At 39.2% G+C, this 18,068-nt stretch overlaps 1 protein-coding gene across 2 annotated transcripts in view; it reads left to right on the top strand.

Moving 5' to 3' along the window:
• Positions 1 to 17,644, top strand: part of GOSR1 (golgi SNAP receptor complex member 1) — a 28,699-nt gene extending 11,055 nt beyond the window's left edge. For both annotated transcript variants that reach the window (XM_009558469.2, XM_054085058.1), the window contains exons 6-8: positions 7,178 to 7,207; positions 14,367 to 14,449; positions 16,093 to 17,644. In XM_009558469.2, the coding sequence (XP_009556764.1) occupies positions 7,178 to 7,207; positions 14,367 to 14,449; positions 16,093 to 16,217 (238 nt within the window). In that variant the 3' untranslated portion in view covers positions 16,218 to 17,644. The remainder of the gene's footprint in view (positions 1 to 7,177; positions 7,208 to 14,366; positions 14,450 to 16,092) is intronic.
• Positions 17,645 to 18,068: the final 424 nt, after the last annotated feature.

Below are 18,068 nucleotides of genomic sequence, written 5' to 3'. Positions count from 1 at the left end.
GGTGCTTTCCTCTCACTTGTTTATATTGAGTATGATAGTCACACTTCTGGAAGAACGCACCTTGCTTAGTCCTAGATAAAAAGACAAGCCTAAGAATGCAGTGAAGTTGGGTTGGAAGAAAAAATGTTGAGACCTTCACCCATTGATGAATTGCATTCCAAATTTGGAGTGCAAGTGGCTTAAAAGTAGCATGCACTTTAAATTTTGTACCACGGGTATTCACTGCATGTATTGTTAACTATGCAGTTTTAAGAATAATTTTCTGAAATTCAATAGACAGGCAGGTAGACAGTGGTGACATTGGGTACTTCAGCCAAGTCCTGAATTAAAGGCACAGAGCTCTACATCTACCAAACAAACCCTCAAAACCACAGCAGGTGAAAGTGCAGTGAGGAGGCAGAATACATTTCCATCAGTGTGTGTTTTAGGGTTTTGTAATAAATTAAGATGGGGTTGTCATCCTAGAGGTAACTCTTACTTCATTTCTATGTTAGCTTCACGGGAAATTAAAAAGATATTAATTACCAAATTGTTCATATGATGGGGCTCTTCTGGAAGGTGTTTTCCCTCTGTGTTTTCTTTTCACGATTACTTACGAGAATGTGAGTATTAGAACATTTTTTCTAGCTTTGCTTAGGTTTAGTCAAAAGAGACAGAGCTAGAAAAGCAGCACAATCTCTTTGTTACAGTACAGTTTATAAACAGCTTGTGTTTCTTGTAAGTTAAGCATCTATCTTGTCTGTGTGTGCCCAACAAATCCATAATGGCAGGTTGTCTCAGTAGAGCTTGTTTTTCATCAGATTAGTGTTGAATATCAAAGGCTGTGTTGCTTGCTTTTGAGGGTTTTTCACTCTAGTTAAAGGTATAATTTAAATTAAATGATTTAAACCAGAAGAAATAATGAAAACAGCACTTCTACTGAATGCTAGTTGTGCCTGCGGCCTGGAGGGTTTGAGGAAATGCCGATACAGTCCATTAGTGAGTTACTGGAATTGTTCTGACAGTTGTGGTTACTGATAATGCCTTACAGTAAGGCCTGCCCTTTTCAGTTCATTTAACTTTGTTACTGTGAGTAATATAGAGCAGTTATACGGGAGGGTCAATCTGTCCAGGACCTTTCACAACCATGAACGGAGAGCCTCTAGAAACCTCACTATGTGGCTGTTGGTGCCATCCTGGCACTGTTATTGCCCTTATGAATAGGCAACTAGCTGCTGCGCTTCATTTAGGTGAGAGGAGCTGCTTTCATTTTAAGTTTTTAACTGTGATCTTTGGATAAACTCTATAGTGCCGATTATTGAGAAGGCTCTTATTTCCTTATAGAGTAGCTTTAAAGGAGGAAGTATGGCTGTGTCTCACGCTCTTGGGACTTTCAAACATCAGGCACTCTTCCCCAGTCTTCCAATGTGCCAAAGAGCTTTCTTGGCGAACTCCTCTTTTTGCAGACACATTTCCTTCACTCTGTTGATAATTTCCAGACAAGTCCATGGAGTTCAGTGGGGGTGCACACTGTAGCCTTTGGAAATCGAGGACAAACAACCTGTTGGTGTTTTCAGACCTGTGAAGGTAGATCCCTGGGTCAGGGATCTCTCTGCAAAGGGAGACCATCCCGTAGTACTTGCTTGCATCCATTAAATTGTTCTTTAAACTGAGTTAGAACATCTCATCTTTTTATTGGCTATGATGCACATGTAGACATGTTACTGATGTTAACTGCAAAGATGGATTTACGTTAGCTTATCTTCAGTCCAAATTCTTGGAATTGTTAAGCTGTTGAGGTATTTACTTTGTGGTGTAGCTAGAAGTACAATTTGCAGTGAAGTGTGTGTCTTAGGATTGCAGGTGGGAGAGAGCAGGTCTCCCCAACAACAACCACCAGTTTATATTTGTGGGAATCCTTTGGCAGATTCTCCCCTATGGTGAAGAGCATGGGTTTTTTTTTCTTATGTACAAGGTACATGTGAACCACCTGGGATGAATTTCAGTACCAAAGAGTGTTGGTTTATGTTCAGTACCTTTTATTCTAGATTTAACAAATCACTCACCCTGATTAAAAGCAATGTGATGTTGTGCTGTTGTGCTTTTTTGCTTTTTTGATTTTACAACTATTCCTCATTCTCATTGAAAGTGATTGCTGAGTGTCAGGCACCTCAGGACGATCATATGCAGAAATAAGCCTGTTTATGTGTTTACGGTTTGTAGATGTGATGTTAATGTATTGTTCCTTTGGAGCAAATCTATACATTGACTTAATGCTGGATTTTATGTTTGATTGTTGCAGGCTCTTATTTAATTTTGCCTGCTGCAACAGAAAGCATGAAGACATTTCATCTCCTTAGCATCAGATTTATGCCTTAATTACCATACAAAGGGAACCCCCAAACAATGGCAGCTTTTGTCAATATGTGAACCTTTCTCTGCTTTCAGAATGGTTTCTATGGGCAAACCGTTCATCCCTGAAAATGGCCATTTTGCCTTGCATCTTTGTTTTTGGCCATCTAGCTGCTCCTGTGCTGGAAATGTAAGATGTGTGCTTCTTTGGTAAATGTGTTCTTTCTTCTCCCTGTGCTGCTGCATGCTGTGAATTCATAGCAGGTGCTGCCTCTGCTCTTAAATAAAAACAAAGCAGTAAATCTTGTGTTGTCTGCTCAGTTCCCAATTAGAAGTTTTCTCTCGTTGGGTGTCACATACCCTAGGTACGTTTGTCTCGCCGTGCTCATATGTTGGGCCTCAGTTGAGGAGTGGACTTCTACGCCAATGTTTGTCTTCATTAGCATCTGTAGATGTCCAGTCTGGCTAAGCAGCTCCAGTGCAGTTCACTCTGACACGAATCAAGCATGAGACAAATCTTAAAATCTGGAATATCTTGTTTGTTATCACAGGAAAAAAAGGTGTTCTCCTTTACATTTTTATAGTTAAGTTTTTAAAGAGTTCATCAGCATTTGTTAGATGATGAGTTATCTTGATGGCAAGCAGAAAAAAATGAACTTGACGTCGTTTTTGTGTGCACAGTGGTTTTTTTCCACTTGTAAGTTAGGACTGATTATGATGGAAGTAACTGGCTGTGTAAGTCTGATTTGCTTTATCATAATCTGTACATTTGTATTAGAATATCAAGTATGTTTTGCAAAATTTGCATTCATGGAAGCTCTACGTTGCTTGGTGAGCCAGGACTGTGAATATACAAAAGATTTAATGCAGGCAGTTTGAGAGCTGAGGCTGGTGATAATATTGCAGTTAGAGAAAGAAAACTTAGAGAAATAAAATTATTATTTCTGGAAGTATTTGTTATGAAAGTAAGAAAAGAGTTATCAAGTGCTATATTAGTTTATTCTGTAGGGGCTTTCCCTAATCCTTTAAAATTATTCTTAGTGATAACATCGCCCTTAATTTTATCTGAAGGGTATATAGTGCTTTGGGAAATGAGTTGTGTGCAGACGAGTCTCACTGCTGTATCTTGTTTCTCTGCCAAGTGCCTGGATGAGGAATCCTAGCTGTTAAGTCAGCAGCAAAATCTATAGAAGTGGGAGAGGCTCAGCCCTTACCTGACTAGTCATCTATATACTGAATTTTAACTACTAGCATAGATATTTACTTTAAAAAACCCAAAGAATATAAAATGCTTTCTTTAGTTGCAAAAGCTTGATGTGATGGGCAGGCTTCTTTTCTATCAGAGAGGTATATTTCACTTCATTTTGCCTTTGGATTAATTTACCTGTCTGCATATTTAAATGACAAACTGCACAATCTTTTCTGAAGACAGCAGTTGCACAGAGGCCTGATTATTTCACATGCATGGCTGCCACCGTTGGATTTGTGCCGTTTATTACAGTAGGTGATTGCCTCAGCATCTTCCGGCGTTTCTTTCCTACGGTATTTTTTAATGGCTTTGTCAAAGTGCCATCTGTCTTGACAGGGGAAAATGCATGGCTTATTGAAACAGATGGCAAATCAGATTAATATTGCCCAGATCCATTGTTTGCTTGCTTGGATGTTCATAAGGTAATGTCCACTGGATTTGTTGTCGCTGCTTGGATAGCAGGAGAACTAAGTTAAGGGATGTTTGTTGTTCTTTTTTTTTTTAAGTGCCTCTTTTTGTAGTGTTTTCAATGTGTAAGTTAAGTAAAATTACCTCTTTCAATGTTATTTTCTATTCTGTCAAAACAGTTGAAGTGAACATTATTCATACCTGTGAGAACAACTTCTACTTGTGTAAAGCAGGTTATTGATAGTCAGAGATCTCTGTGAACTTCCCATGGATCTCTGGGCTCTTGTTATGCTTGGTATTCCTGATCTCCCTTAAATCTGGCTGTCATTTTCTATGGTTATGAACTGTAAAATGATGGAACAACTGCCTGCATCTGTTTGGGTATCACTGTAAGTCAACTTTACAGTCTGTGTTTGCCAAGAACTTTGAAGACCTTAGGAGCTGTTGTATGGGTGCATCTTATCAGTGCACTGATAGGATGAGGGAAGATGGCTTTCAGCTGAAAGAGGGCAGATTGAGATGAGATCTTAGAAAGAATTTTCTTGTGAGGGTGGGGAACTGTTAATAAAAATGTATAAATTCAGTAATAATTTCTACCTGTCATCATTTTAGAGGTAACTGCATTTCCAGGGTTTATTTTCATACGCATATATACATACGTGTATGAAAATGCAGTGAAATATAGTTGAATCTGAAGCTTTAAAATACTTTTTGTGTTTATGTCTCCAATTAAGTAGTAAAATTGCCCAACTACAGCTTTCTCTAACATAAAGAGCAGTTAGTGTCTCTGCTGCAACTGGTAAGCCTAATTTTGTGCTCTGAAAACCATGGAGAGCATCCTAGTTCACTCAAGGTCTCTCAATGTGCTTAACTTCCCTGCCATGTTCAGCTCATCACTATGAAAATACTATGACTTCATCAGTTAAATGGACAAAGAGCTGATAATGTTGGTGATGACTTTTCCGGGGTAGGGTTTTAAGTAGGACCATTCTAGCAATATTTTGTTCCACAGAATGTTTGTGACTAGGTTATTTCCAGCTAGGCTCCCAATATGTTTTTGTTGTTAATAAATTTTAAAAAAAAAATCAAACCCTTTTATAAATTGTGCATTCTTGTGCACCGTTCCTGCTTTTCAGACTGTTTTCTGATGGTTTTACAGTTTATTCTCATTATGCACTGCCCACATAATACACTTGTCTGTTAGAGACTCTCTGTGTGTGAAAGGCACATTCTCAGTTGAATTTTATATCTTGGAGAATTGGTGATTACAGAAAACTTGAATGCATCGCTTTTCTGTTCTGCTTGCCTTGGGGACATCATCAGACGCTGCGAGACTTGAGACTGCTTACATCATTCTGTGTACATAGCTATGGTGTTTTACTTCTCTGCCAGTGGTAGTAAATACCACACAGGGAATGAAAATTATTTTATTTGATTAAACCGATGTACTGGCTTCGCTGATGTGACTGTTTGGAGTGTGGCTTTGTTTTGGGAGTAGAAAGAAGTGTTCCAGCATCTTCAGCGTTTGCTGCCCCAGTTGAGTCCCTCTCAACTTGAAATTGGGCAAAATATTTTTAGTGTTCTCTGTGCTGTCTCCATATTTCAAGCCATGGACTAGACTGAAATAGAAAGCTGCATGTTTTCACTCCTCTTCACAGACAAATAAGGGCGTTCTGTTAGCATCTCCCCCCTCCTGGAGCAGTTTACACACGCGTGCGCATGCCACACACCACGCTCCTTTGCCGTGCCTCCAGCTGGAGGTGTGGGGGGATCTCCAGAATTTCTGTGGGTAGAAGAAAGGTTCCAAATTGGGCAGCACCGGCTGACTCAGAAGCAGAACTATGCTGTGCCGCAGGCTGTTGATGCCTTCCCTTCCTGAGGTGGCGAAACACTTGGAACAGGGAGGATGAAGATAAAGATGGTCATGCCCTTGTAATGTCTTTTAATCCTTTTAGTCTGGCAGCAATAAATTCTGCTTTAATACTAAAAGCAATATCTAATACAACATAAAACTTCTTTCTGTCAGATTGATTTCCTTCTTAAGCTGCATACTCACGTTTATTTCAGTTATTCTACAAGAGTTTGTGTGAGTCTGTGGGGTAGACAGAGCGATTGTAGGGATACATCATTGTTTCTACAAATGGGAAGCAGGGATGCAGTCACCTCTTCCAGCTGTAAGGATACATCATTGCTTCTGCAATATGGGAAGCAGGGATGCAGTCACCTCGTCCAGTTGTAGGGATACATCATTGTTCCTGCAATATGGCAAGTGGGGATGCAGTCACCTATTCCATGTCAGTAATACCTTTTAGATAGTGGTTGCTGTAACAAGATATGTTTTTCTAGGATTTTATAATTGGCTGTAAAACAGTGATTAAAAACCTGTCTGTAAGAAGTAGAGTATAGAAAAAAAGAAATTGCTCCAGTCTTCAGAGCATCTTGTTTGTCATCTTAATCTCACACATCCATTTTTTAACTGAAATGTTCTCTCTCTGTGGTGCTGTATTTTAGGCTTGTCCTTTTCCTAGCTATGCTACATAGAGACTCGATGAATGTGTAGAAGCGCGGGGGAAGGGGCTTGTGTTATCAAGGTCTTTCTCTTACAGATAGTTTGTATTCTGTTCCCATAAGCAGCGCTTAGTTCTCATCCAACTGGTATTACTATAGAAAGAACTTGCCTCATTAACCACCATAAAATGGTGTTTGGTAAACTAGCTCTGAAGCAGTGATTTGAGATTTTATTACCTGGAACCAAGTCTCAGCTTTTATTTTTAATTACATTTCTTTGAAGGGGTAGGCAGGAATGACCAGGATTAAAAAGCAATAAAGTGAGGTGCTTCCTTCTCTAGTACTCCTTTCCAGACTGCCCTGGGCACCGGTTGCGCTCCAGGCTCAGTTATCATTGATTTGCCATTAATCATGGAGCCCATTCCCCTTTTTCTGTCTGCTCAGTGCTTTATGCATCTGCTCTTGCATTCAGTTAGGAAATGCTGCTCCAGAGGATACTGTATGCATCTTCTCTTCTGCTAAATCTGTGTAGTAGCCAAAAGTGACAACATCTTGAAATAAGACATTCTAAGGGCAAAATTATTAATGTTTTTGTTATGGTGATCATTGATTTAATAATCTAAAATAATACTTATTGCTTGTTCCTTTTTTTAACTTGCCTTTTTTTCTCTTGGCTTCCAGCTCAGATCGACTGATAGAAGAAACAATAAGGTAGGAACAAACTTAATAATTTTCATTATTTTCTGCACAATCAGAGTTGACATTGAATTGTGTCTAAAGATATGAGTAATTTCATTTGCACAATAGCTATGTTGTTTACAACCATAGGCAGAATTACAATGAAGGAGTAGTGGGGTTTGGGGTTTTTCTCTGTTCCATGGTGACATAATGGTGTTTATTCATCCTAGTTTAGAAAACTTGCATTTCTGCTCAAAGGTGAGTAGCCCCTACAAAACCAAAGAGATCAGCCAGAATGAACCTCGGGTTGAACTGTTGAGGGCTATTCCAGTAGTCAAGCTGTTTCTCCTCACAGTGATGCTCTTCTACAATATGCTTTTCTGTAATCTTCTATGTATGCAGCACCCTACTGTGCAGCTGATACAGGTAAAGGCTTTTGCCAAAAGGACTTGACAGGTTATTGCTGTTGTATAGTTACTTATCTTTTGGGTTTTTCATGTGGTTTGAATACTTGAGTGATACCTTCTCTAACTGCCCTGGAAATTTTAGAACGGTAGCATCATAAATTTCTTCTATCATCTGTGCCCTTCACAGTCTTCCATTGAACACTGGGATTATGGAAACCAATAATTCAGAGTGCCTGACTTAATGGTTTTAGATTTTAGATTGTTGCTTTTAAACTAAAAAAAAAAAAGGGAAGAAATAAAGCAAGATATGCTTTCAGATAATGCATGCACTGGCATTACTGATCAAGAAGAGTAATTAGAGGTGCAGCAAGGCTCTGTGTCCATTAAGGGTTGGCTGGCTTAAGTACACACAGTGGGCTCAGTATAATTAACACGGTGGGAGAATGTGTTAAACCACATTAATGTGCAGTGATGAACCAGAAGTGATCAGTTCAATAATGTCTGAAAATGTGGATATCATCTCTCCACAGCCTCATAAAGACAAACTTAGCACAGTTGTTATGAATAATTGTTTTACTTTGAGTTCTAGTCCTTTCCTGATTAAAAATAGTCTCCTTTATTGCCTTGCTTGTAGCCCTGCTTTTCCATGCCTTCACAATGCTCAACACTTGTTCAGTCTCTTTGCTGCCACTCCAGTAACCAGAGCGTTAAACATCATACTGTGATTTATTAAGCTTAATATCCTGCAAAACAACTTGTATTTTGTTGTCTGAGGTCTTTACCGAGCCCCTTGATTATGCGTTGTCAGAGAAGCTGAGAGTATGTGCATGTGTGATAAGTGAACCTCTGTGTGGATTTACCCATGCAAGGGAACGTAGCCTGGCAAACTGAAGCTGGGAACAGAGCAGCTCCTGGCATATTCACCCAATATTTCTCCAATAGCTTTTGAGCCCTCTTGGAAGCTCCGTGGTGCCATCAGTAGGTGTCCTGGCTGGTTTAAAACTGCTTTGAGTTTCTTTTATAGGACTTATAGTCCTATGGTTGACTACAAACCAACTGTCTCCACAGCCGTAGTCCCTCCCATACAGCTTGGTTCAGAGTTCCTCGGTGCAGTGTACCGAAAGCATTCCTTCTGTGATAAATTAACATTGATACTTAAGAGGCTGGATTCCAGCACTCCTTGTTGCATCATTTTTTCTCTGTAGTAAATTAACTTCTTGTAGTTGTTGCCAAAAATGTTTTACGTGTCTTTTTGAGAAAAAGAGCTTGTTTAGTAACTACAGTGAAATGTAATTTCATTTATGTCATTCATTTCAGTTCCGATTCTGTTGAAACCAGAGTGAATTTTTTTGTTTTACTTCTGTCATCCCTGTAATTGTAGGTATTCGGGTATGATATTAATTGGTGGTAAATCCTGCTGCATTTTAAGTGATTTTACCACATAGAAATTCTCCCAACATGTGACTATCAATTGCTTTATCTATTGTAAACCAAGTAAAAGAGATGATTGTGCAGGGGAAGGTGTTCAAATGCAGATTCCTTGAGTGAAGTGAGATGGAATTAGCTTATTTTGGCTACTCACACTGCTCTGCCTTCAAGGTTTACATCTGCTGTAGTTCATTACCCATTATTTGGGTGTAACTCAGGACGTTAAGAAATCACTTTAATTTTTTACGGGTTGTTATTAAGCAGCAATTCTAGACTCTGGAAAGCATTTTACTGTGCGTGCAGAGGCTTCTGTTGATGTACTGTGTAGCAGTGACCCCATTGCCAGGGCCACTGCTTTACCACTCCTTGTGAAACCGTTGCTCTCACCAAACATGCAAGAACATTTCTGGTTAACTAAGATGAAACGCTTCGCTAACTAAAGGGATGCATGGGGTTGTCATTCCAGATGTTTTGTTAGCGCTAAACTTTTAATTGGGTTTTTAAATTAATTGCATGACATGGGCCTTTACTGCAGCAGATTCCTTTGCAGAAAGGAGTGGGATGTGATACTTTGTACTGCAGTTCTTTGGAACAGCCTTCACTTGCCTTGGCCGTATTTAAATACAAGCAGAGATTTTGCTTAATATGTTTGGTGTTCTTGAGTTTTCATTTTCAAACATTGTCACTTTTCCAAAATAGCAAATGATTCATTTCTTGTTTTCCAACAATTTATATTTTTAGGTTGGCTCAGTTTGATTTTTTTTTTTTTAATAGTTTTGCACGTACAGTGTGACAAGTTCTGAGGATTTCATTGCAATCCTGTTTCCGAGGCCTGATTCAGGCTGGTTTGTCAGTGTTAATGTGTTAACAGATTGGATTACTTCATTTCCATTCTGAAGCCACACAAAAAACATAGATATAATTTTCTAATAAATCATCTCCTTCTGTATTTGGGTATTTCTTTCAGTGATAATTAGGATTAAATAAAAGGGGAAAATTCACTTACATTGAATCTTGACTTTACAGAATGGAAGAGTGTGAATTGGATTTTGAATCCTAGCTCTTTTCAGAGGAGCCTTGCCGGAGTGTCTAGGCAAAATCTGGAGAAATGTTCCTTTTGTTTTCGTCTTGGGCTTCATCAAAAGGCACAATAATCTTTAAAGGAATTTGTAAGGTGTTGTGTGTGTGCTTATGCATATAATATGCACATATGTGTATATTTATAGATATGAATATATGTGTATGCACAAGGAATAAGTGATATAATCACAATTTCTACTGATTTAAAACCAGAGCCTGCATTTCTATGCAGAGTCGCAGAGGCCATTCCCTTAATCATAGCCGTTGTCATGAATTTAAATGAGCAAGTACGATTCACAAAGTACAAAATGAAACACAAGGTCCAGTAATCCATGAATTATTTGATTTTTAATATCGTGTCTTATTCCTTTAGAGCTTTGTTTTAGTTTTCCATCAATGTAGATTTGACGGAGCTGTCTGAATGGATGAAGCAAGGAGTTGACATTTTGGTACATTTCACTTGATAATGCGCTGTATATCTGTGGCTGCTGTGGGGGCCGAGAATACCCAGCAGTTTACACATTTGTCTGGGTGAAAACACTTAGCATCCCAGGCAACCATCAACAAAAGTGTGTTCCTGCGTGTTAGACTAGTTTGACTGTGACAATGGCTGGAAGTGTTTATTACTTTCTACTCTTTCATGCCGGCAAAACCTGTGAACTCTCTACAAATATCAGTTGTTTTACTTTTGAAGAGAAATTTGTTTGCTTGCAGGCCTGCAGCACTGCTGAACATCCAAAGACAAACATGAAATGTTGAGGAGATATGGCTGCAAGCGCAGGAATTGGAGAAGTTCCTGCTGATTTGTGGAAGAGATGGGTGGGCTCTTTGCATCTGTGACCTCAGACTTTCCTAAAAGAGATTTCTCCCGTAGTGCAGCATTCTTTAATGTTGTACTTCAGCAGTGCTTTAATATTAAATATAGATAGCAGAGTACCATCTGGTTTTAGAAACTTGGTTTACACCCAACTGTAGTAGTTCAAGCCAATGTGGCACCGAGAACAGTTCATGCTGGTTTCACATGAAACGTTAAATCGGGGTCATCTTGATTCGAGTAAGAAGCGTTTAATCTTTTATCCCAAGTATTGTGTAGAAGTTTCAAAACGTAAGGAAAACGTGTTCTTGATCTGGGCAGATTACGGTGCTGAGTAACTAAACAGGGCCAATATTATGAATGGGAAGGATACGATTAATTTTATAAAGAATGGATTTGTCAGTGGACAAATGGCAACAGCGTGTCAGTGAGCATATGTTAGGGATGGGAATGAAACCAAAACTGCCTAATGAAGGAGATGAGGAAACTGCAGTGCTTAAGACTGTACAATCATTGGACTTGTCGCCAGGAGCTGTGTGTTTCCTGATAGTGCTTACATTTAATACTCCCGTCTGCAGATAGAAAGGCTTAGCTAAAACAGCTCATGTTTTCAGTGATCAAATTATATGTGAAGAACAGTGGTTTTTACTTGAATTTTAACTTGTTAATGGTAGTGGGAATCCCATTAAACTCTTGTTCACAGATATCACAATTACATTTAATTACTAGACCGTATCATATTAAAAATGGTAATCACTACAGTTTTTTTTCTTCAGAGCCCTTCAGTAAAACCTGGCCCATTGAGCTGAATTCTTCAAAATACTGGGTAAAAAAATATGAAGAAGATTCCAGTCTTGTAATCTGTGAACTTAAACTGTTGCATCATGCGTTTTTGTATGAAGTGGGCAGTTTCAATCCTCAGGTGTTAAAGCAGGAACCTTGTGTTCCATGGTAATCTATAATAATTCTTTCCAAAGGCATTTTGGAGGTGTCTCAGGAACACTTTATATCCTGGCAATCGTTGTGTGTTTTCACTTCTGTAAATTAATGGATGGCTTTATGAGCCTTTGGATGCATTTTATGAAAACATGTGGCTTAATTCAGGAGGGCTTTGAGAAACGCTGTATTAAAACTTCAGCAGGACAAGTATCAAGTCGGGGTTTGGGGTTAAAGGGATTACTAAGGAAGTGTTCCTGTGTACAGCTCACAGATTTTTTTCCTTTCCAACTCAGTTCCTAGTAATTCAAATTTCCTCAGTGCTCTTCTCAATAGAAAATGTCACGGGTTTGTGGGCTCGTTGCTTTTCTCTTGAGAAAACCTGTGCGCTGAGTTGGAAATGTGTATTCTATCAAATACTGTATCTTCTCAAGTATCATATGGGTTGATATATTTACTGTTCTAATTTTGTAGCTCCCTTTTCCGCCCTTGATGGTAGCTGCTTTTTGTGTATTGATATGCAGCTGTTTATTCTCTATGCAGAATTTCTCTGACTGCCTTCTCGCAGCTGCTTTTCTCTGTAGACTCATGAACTCTTGGGGTAGGCAGTGATGCGATTATTTCTACTCCAATCTAATTTTCACTTTCTTTTCATGTAAGTTTAGACCTGAATAGCCTCTCCTGTTAATCCAATAAATCAGTTGTGTTTATGGGCTAGATGATTTAGTGTATCCACAGGAACAAACACACAGAATGTGCTGAGTGGCAGAACCCCGCAGGCAAAGAGAAGTTTTGTAGGCTTTGTTCTGTTCTTTTTTGACAAACAAGGAGGAGCATTAATGGATTCTGGCAACCCCCTTATAAACGCCAAGGAGGCGACTACAAGCCCTGTTACTTCCAGTTAACCATGAGTTTTGTTTTCACGAAATCATGTTTGCGTGCAGACACTGAGTGTGAACAAGCATAACGTGCTCTTTACAATGCGACTGTCTGTATTGGGTAAAAGAAGCATTTTGCATTTTCCTATCTGTTTGTTCTCTGAAATTACAACTTTGGTTCCATCTTCTCATATTTATATCTGTTGTATTGTGGTTTTCCACTTAACTTTTATTCTTCCAAAACATTTTCCCTCCATATTTAAGGCTCACAAACTTGGCCAAGAACTTGTTTTAATGGTTGTTATTCATGTAGGTGTAGTCAAAAGCGATATAGGTTTTATTTTCTGAGTTATTATCCAGCCATGTGGTATTTATGTCCTACTTTGTTTCTTTTTTAAATGCATGCCAGCCAAGGAGAAGCAGCATTTTTCACGCTGTTCCTTCTTAAGGACCTTAGCTCCAGAGTCTAAACTTTTATATACTGTTTCTCTAGATATAAATGAGTCTGTGCAGCTTGTCTTGACAAAGCTATTGCGTTCGAAGTACCTACATAAAATACTACCTGGGACTACGAGTAGTAGCCTGTGCTTTCATTTTTCATCCTGTAAGTCTTTGTTTTATGATCTGAAGAGAAGTTCGTCAGCTGAATAGGTTTTTTTAAATCTTCATTTTAATGTTTTATTTTCAAGAGCACGGTTGCTTCTTTCCAGCTTCCAGAATGTATTATATTTGAAATTGGGAATATATAGTGTTCTGATGTTTGGATAAAATGCACACAGCTGGAGCTTGTATTAGTAAAGAAACAGAGAGTGAAAACTAAGCTACCCAGGGTTGATATTCTTAATTAGGACTAAATTTTTTTAGTGTTTTAGCTGTGCTGTGATGGAAGCATTGTTAAATATGATTTCATTATACAGCAACTTCCTCAACTCCGTTCATCTTAGGGAGAAACAGTCAGGTGGGTCTTGCTAGGAAGAGGCCATAATGCAGGAGAATCCAAGCTTTGCCCACTCATCTGGTGTCAGAGGCAGTGTTAATCCTGCGTCGTAGTAGATCTCAATACTCTGTTGTGTCTACATGTCTTCACAGACCTGGTGATTGTCCCAGTTTGATTGTCCAGAAGCCTTCTCTGTAAAGCTCTGTGAGCTGTATTGGTCTCAAACAGCACTTCCATCTCCTTTCAATCAGCATGTTAGCTTTCCTAACTGATTTTTAATTGTGACTAGGCTCTTATTTGCTTAATACTTCTATAGCCATTGTTCCCTGATGGCAGATCAGAAATTTCGTATGCTCTCTAGAGTGAAAGTGAGTGGGACTTCAGTGGTAACAAACTCTTCTAGGGCCAGAAGAATACCTTTAGGTTTGCTTATCTTGCAGTACCATTTTTTGTTGGGGCTGAAGGCAATAGGCCAAACCCCTACCTGTTTCAAGCAATTGCAGTGTTTTCAGTTGTTAATGGCTTGTATAAAAAGAGAAATCGTTTAAGTGTAAAGGATAGAGATTAATGGAAAAAATGTGGTTTCATTCATCTTGCTCTACCTCATTCATTGTTCTCTAAAGAAGCGTTGCCTGCTTACTTGCCTCTTGTTTTAGCTGTGGATTATTCTTAGCACCAACAACTTGATCCATTCTTTTTTTTCTTTCTCCAGCATTGCCATGGCAACTAAAGAAAATATGACTTCGCAGAGGGGGATGTTGAAGTCGATACAAAGCAAGATGAATACCTTGGCTAGTATCCTTTCCTAAAAATTTGTGCTGTCGGTTCATAAGAAGCGATATAGTGACATTTTTCACTCTTGTCATTTGGGCATCAGAATGCTTTGTGGTGTCAGCAGCTGGATAACCTGTAGTGATATTGTCATCGGTGAGAAACAGACCATTTTTTAACCAGTCTTGCCTGATAACCTGACTAAAGCATCTTCATGACAAATGTGGTGAATAAGTAAGTTGTTTATACTCAAATTTGAACACGCTTATAAATCAGTGTAGCTTAATTTTCAGATGGAGATCTGAAGGCCCTTTTATGGCCTTCCCTGTTGCATGTTTTCCTAAAAGCATCATTTCATTTTACTTGCTTTTTGCTTTCAAGACTGTCCAGAACTGAAGCTTGGCAAACACTGCTGCTTGTTATGGTTTACAGCTAAGAGTATTCATGACGTTAGTATCCTCCTGTCTGTCACAGTCTTGGAGATGTTAAGGTTTTGGGTTGTTGGTTTCTCCTCATATTCTGTGCTCATAGCTAAAGAATGTGCCAGACTGTCAAGCCATGCATGTTTGTTGTTTTCCCACTATTGCTTCCTTCTCTGTCATGAGGGCCCAAAGAACAATGTTAGCATCATTTGATTAGACAGATTGCATCCTGAAGAGATGTATCTTGGTAACCCATAAATTTCATTACAGTTCTTACCAACCAGCAGGACCAAAAAAAATTTGATAAGCTTTGGACTTAAAAGAGTCTTAGTTCCAAAGACATGAAGCTCCAAAACTTATTATCTCATTGGCAGTTGTATTTTGCACATTACAAGATGGATTTACATCTTTATGACTTTGCAGCAGGAGGACTTCTTCCTTATGTGCTGTACTTGAGCAGTGCATAGTCAAGCAATGTGCTTGATTTTTCTGAGTCAAATGCCTTTGGCTGTTCCTTTCAATAGCGGAATTCTATTAAATAAATTCCACAGGTGTTTTATGTAACTGCCCCATTTATTTTTTTCATTCTTATTTAGACACAATTATTAAAAGCAACTAAGCTTCACATATCGGAGATTAAAGTGTATCAGGCCCTGGTAATTTAGGTGATGAGTTCTGTGTAAATGTGAAATCTAAGCTGTTCTGTTCTCTCTTTCTCTGATTGTCTGTTATTAGTGAAGTACAGTTGTAATCCTGCTAACTATCCCTGAGGGCTTTTGACCGCATCTGCTTTCTCCAGCTTGGGAGCTGTTCTGCATTTCTTGCAGTACTGGGGTTTCCACATACAGAGGGCCGCAAAAATTGTCAGAGGACTGGAGCACCTCACCTACAAGGCCAGGCTGAGAGAGTTGGGGTTGTTCAGCCTGGAGATGAGAAGGCTGCACGTGGGGAGACCTTATAGTGACCTTCCAGTACTCAAAGGGGGCCTACAGGAAAGCTGAAGAGGGGCTCTTTATTAGGAACTGCAGGGATAGGACAAGGGGGAATGGTTTTAAGTTGAAAGAGATTTAGACTGGATAAAAGGAAGAAGAAATTTTTTACAGTAACGGTGGTGAAACATTGAAACAGGTTGTCCGGGGAGGTAATGGAAACCCCATCTCTGTAAACATTCAGACATTAAAGAATTTGGGGCTTGCTAGTGAAGATACTGGTTGCTGATATGACCTTGACTCAGACTCCTTAAAGATCGGTTTCCAGCAGTGAACAGCCTGATCCAAAGGATCAACCTTCGGAAACGACGAGATTCTCTCATCTTGGGTAGCATTATTGGCATCTGTACCATCTTACTGTTGCTCTATGCTTTTCATTGATGGATGTTCCCCCATGGACTCTGCTAAACTCATCACCACCAGTCAAGCAAAATTGAGTGGGGGAAACGACAGACTTCAAACAGCCGCCTCGTCACGGCTGGGAGTGTCAGCATGATGTCTAGAGCTTATGATGGTAGACTGCAACACTGGGTTGGGGTTGAAGCTGCAGTGTTTCTCCTTCCCTGCCATACATCTTCCTTTGGTTAACTTTTGTGGGATTTGTTTGTCTTTAATTCCCTTTCTCACTGCAAGGTAAGTAAATATGGGACACTTACCAGCAGCCGTAGAACAGTTCCTTTCCTCAGCGGCGCTGGGGAGGTCTGTTTTTGGCTGGTATGTGGGAAAAGATTGTTATGCTTGCCTTGGGTGGAAGCTGCAGGAAGCCAGTTCCCCCTGTGGGCCAAGCACAGTAGTGAACACTTGTGCCCTGTGAGAATGTTGCAGCTTTAAGCCATCAGGTTGCTTTACTACTAAGTACATGTTCTGTAATTCTTTTTAACTCATGTTTGAGATACTAGTTATTTCTGCATCATTTGTGCTGTGAAAACTGTGCTTCACACAAATTCCTCAAAGTCAAAAAAAGGATCGTTCACTTCACTTTTTGCACAGAATATGAATAAACTACTCTGTGAGGAAGATCTTAAGGTTTCTTGTGGCTTTAAAGGGACTAAAAAGTCCCCCGTCGTAAAAAGGGAGCACAGCGTCCTCACAGCTGTTTACTATAGTGTTCACTCATCTGAAAAGTGACCAAACCTGAGTTCACCTAAAAGTAGTCTTTTGGGTGTAAATACTTTGACTTTGACTGGCATCATAAAGGTCTTTATAAAGACATTAAGCAGTTTGAAAAGTTTATATTGGAATCTAAGGTTATTCTAATAGTGTTAATATTTTTACACTGTAAGTAGACTGTAATCAAAACTGTCCATTGGAAATGAAAATACTTATGGTTATACCTGAGGCAAATGTATGTGCGTGCAAAATTGTTGGACATTACTCCCCATAGTAATGAGTTGAATGTATGAATAGTGTAACAAGTATTATTTATCATCATCTGAGGGAGGAGGATTTTTTTGTCCAGACACGAACACAAATCCCATTGTGTTTGCATCTCAAAACAAAGCCGACATCAGGAATGGCTTTGGCGTTCATTCACAGGTGATGGGTTTTCCTGCTCTTTCAACAACACTTTTCCATCTCTCATCGTAACCCAGTACATTCAAACTGAGGCACTGAAGTACTTTCTAGGAACTTGATTAACTCTTTTTGCAGTCAACTTAGAGTACTCCTGACAGATTTCATGTATGCCATTGCCGACAAATGTCAGACAGTCCCCAGATTCTTCTCTGGAACAGAGTCTAGCAGGATGGATGCAATTTTTACTGCTTTTTATAGTGTCTGTGAAGTACCTGTTGGAGGGAGTAGACACTTGTGCCTGTGTAGTGTGCAAAACCACACTGTTGCGCCTAAAATGTTTGTATGGTTTTGAAGGTTTATTTGCAGACTAATAACTTTGTGCTGAAAAGTCAACAAAGGCTTCTCATCAGTCATCTTGTCATTGGGATTAGAAAGCATTCAGAATTAATACGTGTAAAACTGGGGCTTGTGTTTTAAATAAAGGGTGATTATGTGGTTGATTTGGGAATGTTCCTGGTTTGAAATGAAGTGTTTATTAAAGGGTTTTATGAAAAAAATGGATGGATAAAGGAGGTTTATTAATGAATCTGTGTTGGGAGATCAAACCTCTTCTCCCTACTGCCTTTTCTTTGATTCTGCCACCACCTTAAGGGACCCTGATCGGCAGTCATGCTTCTGTTTAGGATTTGTAGGATTTGGTTGCTCTATAGTTGGCAA

The sequence above is a fragment of the Cuculus canorus genome, chromosome 20 (assembly GCF_017976375.1).
Source record: "Cuculus canorus isolate bCucCan1 chromosome 20, bCucCan1.pri, whole genome shotgun sequence".
NCBI classification, from domain to species: domain Eukaryota; kingdom Metazoa; phylum Chordata; class Aves; order Cuculiformes; family Cuculidae; genus Cuculus; species Cuculus canorus.
This window is presented reverse-complemented; position numbering and strand designations above follow the sequence as displayed.